This window comes from Halichoeres trimaculatus, unplaced genomic scaffold (genome assembly GCF_033239565.1).
Source record: "Halichoeres trimaculatus isolate MK-OKI-2021-1 unplaced genomic scaffold, fHalTri1.1 fHalTri1_scaffold_14, whole genome shotgun sequence".
Lineage (NCBI taxonomy): Eukaryota > Metazoa > Chordata > Actinopteri > Labriformes > Labridae > Halichoeres > Halichoeres trimaculatus.
The window spans coordinates 25,467,905-25,483,222 of record NW_027437192.1 but is presented as its reverse complement, the minus strand read 5'-3'; the positions used below and the strand labels follow the sequence as shown (position 1 = coordinate 25,483,222).

Here is a 15,318-nt window from a genome sequence, read left to right as displayed (position 1 = left end):
TTGTCTTTCAGTGACTTGAAATAAGACTCTTTTTAAGACATTTTTACTGAAAATAAGACAAAAACACTTGGTTAGATTTTATTTTTTTGCAGTGAAGATAACCCAGAGATGTTAGAGAAGACAAGTGATGTCAAAATATCCACTTTTTATTGCAATGATTCCAGCCCAGTGCATTTAATCCTGACAAATTAAAAAGGACAAGTAGAAATGTGTCAGAGTGTGCTTTGTACAACTAAAATGAAGGCACCGTCACTCTCGTGCCACCTGTATAAACACATCCAAGTCACGTTTACAGAAGCAGATTTGTTGTGGTTGAGCTGTGCAGCTTCTGATTTAACACTTGCGTCACACAACATTAAACACATCATCTACAAAAGCTTAATTTGATGCCATAACCTCAAAACATCCCAAATAATACATCATTCATCTTCAGGCACTCATATAGTGGCATGAACACATTAGATCTACATCAGAGGCAAGTGCAGATCTATGCTAGTGTGACATATGTTGCATCAGTGGTGACGCCACAGTTGTTATCTTTCATAGACATAAGGATGTAGCCATCGTTGCCCCAGTAAGTAGACCACGAGTTCTTTATCAACCAGTATGGCTCCCCATCTAAAGTACCGTATCCCACTGCAAGCACGGCGTGGTCCAAGTCATCCGTTTTGTTACCTGGACACAACAACCATGCAGGGTCAGAGTCAGCAAGAGAGTGGAGTTTCTAAAAGGTATGAGGACAAGTGAGAACAAAAACTTACCACAAGCAGGTTCATAGTAGACGCCATGGCTGTAGAAAACAAACGACCGATGTGAAGCGTCAATACTGACTGCCACGGGACCGTTTTTGAAGAGTGCAAGCTTCAGGGCCTCTGCGTCTCCTGAAGTGACATTAGTGTAGCTCTGGATGTGTGCAGTAAGCTGGGATGTGTTTAAGTGACAGAATCCATTCTGTTCAGGGGGAGGGGCAGAAAAATGACAAGTGTGAGAGAGAAGGAGACTTTATGTGTGTCCTCTTGAGAAATAATCATTGAGAAAGCAGTGGCTGTGAACTGAAGTAGAGTGTGCTTCATTTTGCTTTAACCTTTTGATGATATATTTATCTATGCCATTGTTAACTCGGGCTCTCTTTGTCCGAAAACTGCTCTTAATCCAACTAAGTCTGTCTTGTCTTAAGGCAGGTACACACTACAGGATATTTAGGCTGATTTTTGTCCCAATCTTCCCCTTACAATCAAAGCCAGCAGAGGCTTGATTGTCTGATGACATCATGTGTGATTCTTCTGTGGTGTGGGGTATGTAAAGAGTGATTTTTTCTGGTCAGAGCTGCTCAGAAGACCTCCAATTCAGAGATCATAGATAATGAATATGTTTAATATTTGCGACTAAAAATCCTGTGGCGTGCGGCGCTCTGAGAGGAGCCAAGCAGGTACAGCGTGTAATGTCACGTGTACTGGAGCAAAGCTAATTTAAGACTTGAGTTCACTCAGCTGACAGACACAAGAGGAAGTCAGAATTCTATCTGCAATACTTCTAATGACTTTACTCACCTTCAACTCGCATTGTTGCATATCCCCGCCATCTTCACAACCTTTTCCATAAGCCTTTTTCTTTTGAGTGTTTTTTTTGTTTTTTAAACTCTAGAGTCCAAAAACAACCATCTTTGCCTTCTCCCATTCATCCGTCATGTTTGTTTGCACTGAAGTCACCTTTTACAACGCAAGATTTGTAATATTGAGCGTGAAGAAGCTGAAGCTCTGCTGAAGAATCTGTTAAGGCTGGTACATGAACAGGATTCTCCAAAACTTCACACATGTAAAGAGCACGCACTTGATGATAACAAAAGACAGATCACACATGATTTCTCTCTCCTGATTTTACAGTGTGTGGTCTACACTCTGAGGACACCACACACTAACAGATTCTTCAGCAGAGCTTCAGCTTCTTCACACTCAATATTCCAAATCTCACAAAGTAAAACATGAATTCAGTGTAAACAAACATGAAGGACGTACAGGAAAAAGCAAAGATGGTTGTTTTCGGACTCTAGAGTTTTTCAAAAAAAGCTTGCGTCTTGATTGACTTTGCTCCGGAACACGCGACATTACACGCTGTACCTGCTTGGCTCTTCTTGGAGCGCCCCGCACACTACAGGATTTTTAGTCGCAAATATTAAACATGCTCATTATCTATGATCTCTGAATCGGAGGCCTTCTGAGCGGCTCTGACCAGAAGAAATCACTCTTAACACACCCCACACCACAGGAAAATCACATGTCATCAGAAAATCAGGCCTTTGCTGGCTTTGATCATAAGGGGGAGGTTGGACAAAAATCAGCCCGATTATCCCGTAGTGTGTACCCGCCTTTAGTGTGTGGTGTCCTTGATGTGCAGACCACACACTGTAAGATCAGGAGACAGAAATCTTGTGCAATCTGTCTTTGTTATCATCAAGTGTGTGGTCTCTCAATGTGTGAAGTTTTGGAGAATCCTGTAATGTGTCCCAGCCTTTAGACGAATTTTGAGCCTCACAGCCTTTGTTTATATGTCAAAATAGCTCTGAGGTGTAGTTTATTTAATTTTGCAGGTAATCTTAGAGCAAATTCACCTCTTCGTAAACACTTTAATATGTCGTAGACTAAAACCTTAAAATCATCTCACCATTCCCATATAAGCTCCATAAGTTTCTGTTGTAGCAATGCCGCCGTGTTTCATGATCCACTCGTATGCCCTCCACTCTTCCCCTCCATCGCAGCCGTTATTGCCGAATCCCCAGGAACAGTCCACCAGCATCTGCTGAGACAGGACCTGCAGGGAGCCGGTCTGAAAGACGACAAGAAACTCATCACACTCCACAGAGAGATACGAGTAATCTGCCTGAGCCTGAACTAACACAGATAAAGAAATAAAACACAGAGAATAACAGTGACATATTCTTTAGATTTTGATGATGCAGCATAAACCAAAAAAGGGAAAACTCACAACAGAATGTAGAATACAACGCAACTGACTATGATGGTAAAGAAATAAGATCAATCAACACAGAAAGAATTAAAGGAACAGAAATTCTGAGAATCAACAGGGAAGTTTGTAATGAGCCCTTCAGTGCCAGCTGTTGTTTGCAGGTTGCTCGGAGGATGCTGTGAGTCCAGGATGAAGTCAATTAAAAACCTGACCCCTGGGGACCAGCTTTGTTTATGAAGCTGCCTGTGGTGACGGCGTTGCCCCTTAGCAGGTCACTTCCTGCTGTTGTGCCTTGCGCTGGCACAGGCACAAAGACGAACTGCTGGGGCTTCACAACAGTACTTTGTTCTTGCCAAATCAAACTGCACCAGCAGAGACAGAGAGCACAAGATGCATTATCTGAGCGAGAGTGCTAAACCACAGAGAGGTTCATACGCAACTTCCTCTGTGGGCTCGTAACATCTGATGAAACAAGTCAGTTACATAAGTAAAACGCTTTGAAGTGAATTATTAATCAGTTGGATTTGCTTGATAAGAGTCAGATTTCTGATAGTAAAGAAAGAAACGTGCTGGGTGTGATGGGATCAATATTAGAAATCTTTCAAGAGCTAAGAGTTACCAAGGTTTACAAACAGGCCGAGAGTGGTGACTAAGAAAAAAATACCCCATATCTACTTTTATTCTTTTGATTTAGTTAATTTGATTTAATTAAAATGTTGGGTCTAAGGAGAAGAGTGGATGAGCAGCATCAATTTTCCCCAGAGCAGAATCACTGAATTTTTTAAAAGGTGTTAATCCATCTTTCCCTTATCAACCATATTGTGAAAAAAGATGCTAGCCCACCAACAGTACTCTTCATTTCCCTGTATTAAATAAATAAATGAAAATCCATCAAATGATTTAAATTAAGTCATTTTTGGTGGTAGGCATTTTAGAAAACATTGATGCATTTGACTTAGCAATGTGTGGGGAAAAGCTGTGTTGTAAATTGTTTCAGAAAGTGAGCCCATGCAAATACTTTAGCATAGAATAGTTTAGCCAAGGCAAACAGTTTGATCTTTTTTTTTTTTAACTTGTCTTCTATTTATCACTAATTTGGGCAACTTAATCCTAATTTTTTTTCTCATTAGTCTATAAATGTGAAAACTAAAGGCCCAGGACAAGAGGAAATCATTGTCCAGATCTACGTCCAAAGGCATGAACACTAAACTCTCAGATACTCAAGTTGGATGTGAAAGGGAGACTTAGCGTTTGATAAATTAAAATGGACTAAACGAGAACTGCAACACCCTTTGAGACAAGCATGGTCAATAAATTGTGATATTTATACATCTTAACAGTTAGTAACAGGCTGAGTCAACCACAAAGCTGTAAAACACTGCTTACAGATGGGGTACAATCAAGTCAACCCCACAGTCAATTCTAATTTGAGCATGGAAACACACACTCAATGTTAAGAGGTGATGGTCTTAAAACAGACAGCTCTGGTTTATTGCTGCATGTCAACTCCTATTCTCTGTCTCCACAGTTTCTTATGCTATTTATCATCCAACCTGTTATCAAAAGTTTTAAAAACACCCGAAAAATAAATACTGGTTGATGTTTGATGGAAAAAAAAAACCTCAAATTGACAAACAAATCTACAAATATCCAAACTACACACAACAGAAGGTAGATAGATGCAATGACAGACAGACTGACTAGTAGAAGGACCTTTGAAGTTGTCCACTTTTGATTTTTCACCATATTTTCGAGGCAATATAAAACTAGGGATGCACCGACCCAGCTTTTCTGGTCCCAATACTGATACTGATACGTGGGCTTTGGGTATCAATCGATACCAATCCTGATCCGATACCAGTGTTAAACAATTAGCTGCATGCTCTACTGTAGGGTAAGTCTGGTAACATTTTGAGTAAAATACAAAAATGAGTACAAATGGAATAACTGAAGTTAATATTTATTTAAAGTAGAAGTGTTTAAATGTTTAACAGCAGTTTGGTTTAAAAAATGCTTCAGAATTTACAGAAATTAATATTTGATTGTAAAATCTGATACCTGATACCCGATACCTGATCCAGCTTTGAGGGGCTGGATTGGCGCCGATACCCAATGCCAGGTTCGGATTGGTGCATCCCTACAAAAACCCTCTTCACAATTGTTGCCATGAACTGTGAGAGGAGCAGAGAAAATTGGCAGTCTCTTCAGACTCAGAAAAGGTTTAATCTGTGGTTGAAAAGTCACACACTTGTCACTATGAGCATCTGAGAGCTGGGTCTTCACTCACTGCCCACTAACTCCACGTGCTCCATGAGTATGGAGATTGGGATTGAGTAACTGGGTGTGAATCACAGTCTTTGGTCACTTCAATGGGGTGCCATCAAATCCCATAATAAACAGTTCTGTGTTTGGATCAGGTTGCTTGGCAACAGGGGAAGGAATGCTTTTGAGTTTGGAGGATGGAGAGAGGCCAAAGCTGACAGTCATTCACCGGGATTATTCCTGCCCTCCAACACACTGTCAGGTCTGACTAACAGGAGTGAGAGCGGCACAATGAGCAGCTTCAAGCACAGGACCTGCCCCCACTCTGAGGGGGAGGACCTCTTTTCACGACTGTGCTTAAATCCAATGGAGACAAAGAACTAAACCTTAAAATTTTTGGATGCAGAGTTGAGGGAATTTCACTGAACGAAATACAAACTCAGACTGTCAAGTTTTCATAAGAGGACTTACAACAAGGTGTAATTTGTCTGTTCCTTTTGTTTTTTTGAAACACTCTCACACTGTATCTCACATTAACTCATCCTAAATGCTTTCATGTGCTCCTCAGTCACACTGTACAGAGTTATTCCTTGTTATGTAACATGGTTCTTGAAACATTAAAGATGATGCCAAAGATTAACACTGCACAAGCAAGAAGAACATAGACAGATGACCTGCCATGTTCAACATCTGTGGCTTCAAGGAGCATAAGGAAGTGCCCCTGGAGGTTGAAAATACTGAAAACAGGCCAGTGACTTTATGCAATCAGATTTTTCTTTTTACCTTCAGGAAGAGAGCGCCCTCTACTGTCCCAGTGGTGGCAAAACTCCAGCAGGAGCCGCAGATGGCCTGGTCCTTCACTGGGGTCACAGCACCTGTAAGAGCAAAGTTATTAAAAACGGAGACATTCTGAAAGGACAGTGTGTCTTTAGTAATGTTTTTGATTGCACGTTCTTACCATAAAGCCTCCAGTCAAGAGAGTCGGGCACATTCACCCCTTCATAAATCTTTGCTGGGAATGGAAGCCCTTTGTTTGGGGTCTTTCCTGGTTTTCTTCCCCTCATGGTGACCAGCTCAGACATAGTGAGATCTGACAGAGAGTTCAGAGCCAGAGAGAAAGACAGCCCCGCTCTGTTTTTGGAGTGGACGTACCTAAAGAACCAAGAAATCCACTTAAACTCTAAATGTCATGTACAATATTTGCACTGGGCAGCAGGTAGCAGGACGATAGCGTTTGAGAGGAGAGCACGCTGGCAGTGCTGCAGCATCACATCATTTTCCTCTCACCTGAGATTCTGCACAAAAGAGTGCTCCCGTTTTTCGTGCTCCCTCTCGTCGCTGTACTGACGCTGGAACTTCTCCTTAAAGTGGTTGAACATGTGCTGTGAGTGGCCAGATGCTGTTGTGTGGATTAGCTCTTTCATAGGATTGGCCAACATGTGGTGCTCCACTCCTGGACCAGGAAATCCTCCACAGCTCATCCCTAAAGAGAAAAAAAAAATCACAACAAATGCTTTCATCCCTGTATCTATTCCTCACAAGAATCTGAATATACATGCAGCTATAACAGAAAACAAACCTTCAGGCAGTGAAAACACTTTGGGGTCTACATGAGTGCTGAACTCTTTGTAGTCCACCAAGTATTTGTCATAATGGGAACCCAGCAGTGTGTTGTATCCCATCATCTCATAGTGGAGCGGTGTGGCGGGCTCTTCCTTCCCATCACTTTTCTCTGAATGAGTCACCCAGAGTGTGTATGTGTTCTTCTTGTTACCCACAGTGGTCACATTCTGCCAGACTTCACACAGGGAGCCTCCATAGTACTCCATCCTCAGGAACTGAAGGAGAGACAAACTTGACCTTAGAGATTCAGACTGAAATGTGATGGTATTCATCAACAGCTGTTATCTATAGCAGAATTACATGTGCAATATTAATTCACAAAATGTTGAAAACTGACATGTTATTGAAAAAAAAAAGCACAAAGGCTAATTCAAATATACATTTGGATGATTTTATTTAGAATTATCTGCACAGCTTAAATTTAAGGTGAAAAAATGTTTCAAAAAAAGTTTAAACTTTGTCAGAAAGACTGAATGCTACAAGACAGCACCAGATTTGAATTACAACTATTCAGGTTAAAGGGGAATAGGTTTCAACATGATTGGGTAAGGAAACATCAATGAAAAGCAGCAATTGTGTTGTAATGATAGGAAACGTTTGACTGTGGAAAAAAAAGTGCTGGCAAAAAGGTCAGCACTTTAAGAATATTAAAAAATATCATATTATTTAAATAATAATATTATCAGCAGAGACTGCACTTCCTGAGGGTGCTCAGGAAGAACAAGAAGAACAAGAAGAACAAGAGACTGCTTGTGTCTTTCTACAGGTGCACCATCAAGAGCATCCTGGTGTACTGTCTGTGTGTGTGGTCCACCAGCTGCACAGTGGCTCAGAGGACGTCACTACAAGGGATCATCAACACAGTCAAAAACGTCACCGACTGCCCTCTACTCACACTGGAAGAACTGCACCATTCCCTCTGCCTCTGAAAGGCGGGAAAAATAACCCAGGACCCCTCTCACCCTGGACACCACGTTTAACCCTTGTGCACTGCTATGGCTGAAAACAGCCACTTGGGGTAAAATTTTATCAGTTATTTGACCATAACTTTACTTGTATTACAGCAAATTGAATGAATTTTGGGCAGGAACCTTATTTTTACATGCATTTTGAAAATACGATTTTAAAAATTTTCAAAGTGTTAAAAGCCACTGTGGACAACTTTACTGTACACTCGAACTGTTAAGGCTGTTTTCAGCCACTAACTTTTGACTGCTCTAAAAACATATCAGATCAATATTTTCTTCTACTTTTTTCACACAAATCTCTTAATCCACTTCTGCCCTGCTCAAAACTACCAAGCATTGAAAAATAATTTACAAATTTTAATACCTTAAGGGCAATTAAACTGATAGAACATCACTGATTATGGGAGGGTTAAAGACATTATGACCTATATTCTATATAAAAAGCCATCAGAAACCAGAGATTTTTTACAGGGTATCATGGTCTTGGATATTTCAAAGATGAGTGACATTGTTGACTTTAATGTCTTTTTAGTTCTTGTGTAACGTCGATTTTTTTTCAAAAAGTAACGCTCGTACTGTTAAGGCTGTTTTTAGCCACTAACTTTTTGACTGCTCTAAAAACCCATCCAATCAGTATTTTCTTCTACTTTTTTCACACAAATCTCTTAATTCACTTCTGCCCTGCTTAAAACTACCAAGCATTGAAAAATAATTTACAAATTTTAATACCTTAAGGGCAATGAAACTGATAGAACATCACTGATTATGGGGGGTTACAGACGAAATGACCTATATTCTATATAAAAAGCCATCAGAAACCTGAGATTTTTTACGTGACATCATAGTCTTAGATATGTCAAAGATTTGTCACATCATTGATTTTTAATCATTTCTCTTTTTTTTTGTAGCATCAATTTTTTTTTGAAAAGTAACGCTGGTGCTGTTATGGCTGTTTTCAGCCACTAACTTTTAACTACGCCAAAAACCCATCCCATCAGTATGTTTTTCTACTTTTTTTTTTGCTAAAATCTCTTAATTCACTTCCGTCCTTGTCAAAATTACCAAGCATTAAAAAATTAATAAATTCGTTTTACCCCTATTCTATACAAGATTCTTTTCTGTGTGTGGTTTTTCTCTCATCCCCTTTTGGTACCATTACATGGCAGTAATGCACCAATTCGCCATTTTCTTTTTCTGTGTGTGTGTGTGTGTGTGTGTTTTTTTTTTTTTTTTTTTGTGTGTGTGTGTGTGTTTATTTATGTTTTTGCTCTCTTTTTTGTGTTTGTTTTTCTTTTTTGTGTTTGTTTTTCAAGATTAATCATCTTCAGAATCTGACTCTCCTGAGTCTGTTGTGATGGTGTCAGGTTCTGAAGATGATTCATCTTGAAAAACAAACACAAAAAAGAAAAACAAACACAAAAAAGAAAAAAACAAAAACAAAAAGAAAGCAAAAACAAAAAAAGAATACAAACACAAAAAAGAAAGCAAACACACACAAAAAAACACACACAGAGAAAAAGAAAATGGCAAATTGGTGCATTAGTGTCACCATGTGGAGTGTGAGGTAACGCGACCATTTTGCGGCTCAGAGTCAGAAGAATCAGCTATGACCATCTCAAGAGCTTCAGTGATGCTGAGTTTCCTCTCCATGTAGCTTTCAGCTGCTCTTCTCATCAGAAACTGATCATGAGGATGAGTGAAAGACCTGAGCACGGGAATGGAGCAAGCAGGTGGCAGGTGCATAAGCACCCTCTACATTTTGTTTTTGTTTAGTCTGAGTGGACCCTTTGTAGTTCTAAGAGCTGGAGTAAATGTTTACATTACTTTCCAGGATCAATTAACAGAGGTCAGACCCTTCATGTAATTTTTCTTTTTTTCTCACCAACTCGACTCGACAAACAAAACACACAGCCTCAAGTTGAATTCTGACTCAGCATGTTACTACCATGTAATGGTACCGAAAGGGAATGGGAGAAAAACCACACACAGAAAAGACTTTTGTATAGAATAGGGGTAAAACGAATTTATTAATTTTCTAATGCTTGGTAATTTTGACAAGGACGGAAGTGAATTAAGAGATTTTAGCAAAAAAAAGTAGAAAAACATACTGATGGGATGGGTTTTTGGCGTAGTTAAAAGTTAGTGGCTGAAAACAGCCATAACAGCACCAGCGTTACTTTTCGAAAAAAAAATTGATGCTACAAAAAAATGAGAAATGATTAAAAATCAATGATGTGACAAATCTTTGACATATCTAAGACTATGATGTCACGTAAAAAATCTCAGGTTTCTGATGGCTTTTTATATAGAATATAGGTCATTTCGTCTTTAACCCCCCATAATCAGTGATGTTCTATCAGTTTAATTGCCCTTAAGGTATTAAAATTTGTAAATTATTTTTCAATGCTTGGTAGTTTTGAGCAGGGCAGAAGTGAATTAAGAGATTTGTGTGAAAAAAGTAGAAAAAAAATACTGATTGGATGGGTTTTTAGAGCAGTCAAAAAGTTAGTGGCTGAAAACAGCCTTAACAGTACGAGTGTACAGTATATTTAAGCAGTGCACAAGGGTTAATCTGTTACAGTCAGGCAGGCGGTACAGGTCAGTCACTACAAGGACAAACCAGTTCAGAGACAGTTTCTACCCAACAGCTGTAAGGGTCCTGAAAGAAGGCTGAAATCAATACCTAATTTGTCGTCATATAATTACATAACAGTTACCTCTATGTCATTAATACACCTGAACATGGCAGCTATTTTGCACTTTTAACTGTTTTGCACTGACTGGAGGGCACTTGCAATTTCGTTGTGCTTGTTCCAATGACAAATAAAGTTCTATTCTATTCTATTCTATTCTATTTTTCACTGCAGACTCTAGGGTTAAAGGACAGATCCAGAAACAAGCATGTAGCATGGTTACCTACACATCTGGGAGAGCTCCTTTAATGCTGATCAATATGACAGGATTTAAGGCCACAAACATTGCAAAGAAGTCCAAAACCGTTTAGGGATTAGGACTAGGCCTATGATTTCAGCAACACCATGTCAGAACACATGCTGAATCTATCAAAAACATTTGGCTTTACAATATGTGAGTTCTAGTGCTACACCGTTTTTTTTTTTTTTTCCACCTCAAACAGCTTGTCACCAGTTTAAGGTATTTAGTGTTTTGATTAATGACACGGGGCTTGACCAGCTAAAAATCTACAAGAGGCAACAATGGGCAAAGGTTCCAGCTCCATAACGCCAACAGCTCCCTCTTTTTAAATGCAGTGTTGTTAAAATAAGAGGTAAAGTAACAGAGTGGTAAACATGATACCATTTCAGTTTGGTTTATTTGAATACTTGCTTGCGTCAAATTCAAAATTAGTGAATTGTTTTCCAAAAAAATGTATCAAATTTTCCATCTCTAATGTTATTTTTTATGCCATTGTTAATGGAATACAGGATTTATTTATTTTTTTCCTTTTTTCCTTTGAAAACCAGTTAGCATCAAATCAAAGTCAAATGTTAAAAAAGCTACATGGTTTTATAATCACATTTGATTCCCCTCGTTAAGATTTTTAGGAGTTTTTATTAGTCCTTTGCTATAAAAAGGGATGAGTTTACAAGATAAACTCAAATACTTTACGTAACCAGATCTTTCGCTCTTTCACGGTTATCATCCGAAATTAGGGCACAGTCACACTGCCCATCCAAACCATGCTGTACTCAAGCACGATTGCCAGCATAAGTTTTGAAATGTTTGCCCCATGACATTTTGTAACAATGGATGTTCAGTTTTTCCCCAGATTAAATTTGCAGTAAAATGATTCAGAGCCTGACCAGGAGCTAAAGGCTTTCTAAGGGTCTTTAACAAATTGTCTACAAGTTGGTTCATGAGAATGAGATCAGCACCACCCAATCTAGCTTTCACTCTCTGTGTTATTAAGAACAAATAGTGCCAAGAATATTTCTTCCCACACACTTACCTGGAAGCCCTGCACATCAGGTAGTGATGCCTGCGGTGTTACTGCTTCTTCCTTTGTTCCGTTAACCTCAAAGCACTTCATCACATTCAGCTCCACCTCTGTGGTCTCTGGAGAGATTTTATATGAAACACCCCATGGCTTCTCTGCCCCCAACTGGAAGGTTGACACCTGGCCTGTTGAAGAGCAATGATTAAGACGTTAAACTTAGTTATTGTTTGCTCCTTTGACCAGGGGTTGAAAAAACATGTGGCTACAAGTTATAGTTATCACACTAACAGCTCATTTTATTTCTCATCCCAATTCACATTCAAATCTCACAGTGCCACTGTTCCTTTATGATGCAAGGTAAAAATAACCACAATTAAATATTTCTACTTAGTTTTGCATCATAAACATTCTGCTATATTATTTGCAAACTTTGTACTTTGTACTGACTAGTTCAGACTGACTTTTGATTAGTTTTCTGTATTGGATTTTTCAATTGAGCAGCAATGCCTTTTTGTCGCTTGTGTGGTTAAGTCATTTGACTAAATACACCGACATTTCTTTAGTACCAAACAACAACCCCAGGATGGGTTGACATGTAAAAGACATATCTTACACAGTCAGCTCAAACGAGACAGCAAAGGTTTAAAGTCACGAGTCTTAGATATGAGTCAACAGAAAATCTCCAAAAGTGCTTATTCATCCCCTCTCACTTCAGTATCTGAGTACTGATTTCTTAATGTCTACTCTTGTTGCACTAGTCTGCAACAACAGGCTCTCGGTTTCACATCACTAATCAAACAAGCAGAAAGAAAAAGAGTCAGGTTTTAGAGAAACATGTTACTGGTCGAGTAGTTTCTTACCATGGTAGTAGTCTATGCGGCTGGACTTTGCTGTTAGGTCTAACCAGGCCTCAAATGGCTCCTTGATTTCAGCATAGGGCAGAGAGATCACTCCTGCAGTGGAATAGTAAATATAAAGTTAACATTTTATCCTTGTGTGAAGAAGGCATTATTTTTAAGTGAGGGTGCAGTGCTTACCCTTAACATGATAGCTGTTCCCAAAATTTGGAAGAGAGGGGACTGCTTTGCCCTCTGAAGCTAAATCAAACACAAGAAGAGTTGAAAGGTACATTACTAAAAACAGGCTGTTCTTTTGCTGTGCGTATCACGGAAAAACACAATGAGTACACCTAGATAGTGAAGGTGATAGCTGTACCTGTATAAACATTGTATGAACAAGACAAATATACTAAAACAGATGATTATTGAACCAGTATTGTATTCGTATATTCTCAATATAGTAAAGCAAAGTTAATAAGCAAAATGTGATACAAAAGTTCGTCAAATTTCGTGTAAGAATAATGACACAGAGACATTAGCATGCCAACAAGCCTCTGTTTATGCTAGCCCACACTCAAAGACAGAAAAGCTGAGGACAAATCGCTGTTTTTCTGTCAGTATGAGATAGTTTGGATTGAAATATGTGTGCCGATTTACTGAAAGAAATATAACTAATTCATCCGAGGACATTCACAACACGTACAGCTACACACGCTCCTCTTCAAGAGACAGTGAACTCTATTAACCGATTTTTGGCTGAAGTTTGGCGCTACAGCCTTTATTTTCATTGCATCTACAATACAACCAACCTTCATTTAGTACTTTCATGTGCTGTAATACATAAGACGTATGTACATCTGCTTCATTTCGGTGATTATTTCATCAAAGTAATCTGAACGACAGCATTATGAAAACGACTGTTATTATACAACTTCACAGCACAGGCAGCTAGCACGCAGGACGCTAACTGTAAACAAGAGCAGGCTGATGAAAAAAAGTGTGACCTTACCTCTGATGGCACACAAAACAACAGCTGCAAAGTAAAGACGCATAGTGTCCACCTTTAGATCAGACACAAGAAAGAAACACTCAGACTGAACTCAGACACAAGCACATGACTCTGCAATATATGTCTCCAAAAACCCTAATTTGATAGCTAACTGCAGCCCAAACAGCCTGTCTGAACCAATCACACTGAGCCCTGAAGACGCACACTCCAATCAGGGACGAGATGGGTCATATTTGTCTGAAAGTCATGTGACCCACATCATATGACTACATTAAAGGGTAGTGTCTGAGAAACTGGTGCACAACACCATATGATGTTTATCTCAGCAGTACTGCTATCATGCCATGGTTGTGAGGGATTTTGTCACAAGGTTGCTTTTAATGTTCAACAATGATGTCAGTTTATAGATTCAAAAGAAGCTACCTCTGTGTGGCATTTTTATTATCTCTGTCTTTAAACAGTTTTGACAAGAAAATGTATACTGAATATACATTCAATACTCCCTTTTTTTTTTAAGTCTATCAATTTTTAATTGAACATTATACAGTCATGCAGTTTCCTGCACTTCTTTGTCAGTTTAGGCTGCAAAATAATGAGGTAAACCCTGTTTAATTAGTCAATTAACCATCTGACCTGAGACATAACAATCTGCAGGGTGGGTCAGTAATTGATTTTGGAAGAAGCCATCAGCAGTGTTACATACATCCATGGGGGCTGAAGGTGAAAAGAGTGAACGGGACACGAACAGGTTTGTGAATCCTGATCTCAGTATCTCTAAGTCCCAGCACAAACAGTCTTCTTAAATTAATACCACAAAAAGATGTAATTGTTTGAGAGGTGAGAGTAAGATCAGACCACATTTTTGACCAATTCATGCCAAAAATAAAGGAAACAAAGAGTTTACATACTGTCTTTCCTACAGGAAAACCCAAAGCAGCAAAAAAAAAAAAAAAAAAAAAGAAAGAAAGAAAATAAAAAAAAAGAGAAAGGCTTAAGGCTACAGATAAGCCGAATTAAATTAGCTTATCATTAGAAAATTACACCACATGATCACAAGTTTCTGTGTTTACATGTAACATGCTATAACTGATACTGTTGTGTGTGTGTGTGTATATATATATATATATATATATATATATATATATATATATATATATATATATATATATATATATATATATATATATATATATATATATATATATATATATATATATATATATATATCAACTAAAACAGTGAGTAACAGGTTCATACAACAAGACCTTGATGCAAAAGGTGAAGTTCCTTTTTACAAAATGGAGTGTATAAAACCCAAACCTGGCACTAGATGTCAGTATTTTACAGTATATGTTCACTTTGACTCTGTTTCAAATCTGCTCTGTAAGACTGTAGTTAACAGGATCCAGCTCAACTAACTCTCAGCAAGCTGCAAGCAACATGTGCAGCAGGCAGAGGAGAGGACAGAAGAACTCAGTAGGAGAAATGACCCTTTACTGAACTGTGTCAGGTGGGGGACTCAGAACATTACCTGAAGTCATGAAATAACAGAGCAACAGCTGAGCAGCCAACAGGACATAAAACAGTGTGTGTGTGTGTGTGTGTGTGTGTGTGTGTGTGTGTGTGTGTGTGTGTGTGTGTGTGTGTGTGTGTGTGTGTTCAGTGCACAGTTACTGCTGCGAGACACAAGACACAAGA

The 15,318-nt window shown here is 38.8% G+C and overlaps 1 protein-coding gene across 1 annotated transcript; it reads right to left on the bottom strand.

Annotated features, from left to right (window-relative positions):
* Positions 1-132: 132 nt before the first annotated feature.
* Positions 133-13,817, bottom strand: LOC141802590 (digestive cysteine proteinase 2). The gene is made up of 11 exons (XM_074686134.1): positions 13,621-13,817; positions 12,810-12,869; positions 12,633-12,725; positions 11,785-11,957; positions 6,806-7,064; positions 6,514-6,709; positions 6,185-6,378; positions 6,010-6,101; positions 2,662-2,823; positions 762-951; positions 133-675 (listed from the first exon to the last, which is right to left on the bottom strand). Exons 1-11 carry the CDS (start codon positions 13,661-13,663, stop codon positions 488-490), a joined length of 1,650 nt encoding a protein of 549 aa, XP_074542235.1. The 5' UTR covers positions 13,664-13,817; the 3' UTR covers positions 133-487.
* Positions 13,818-15,318: the final 1,501 nt, after the last annotated feature.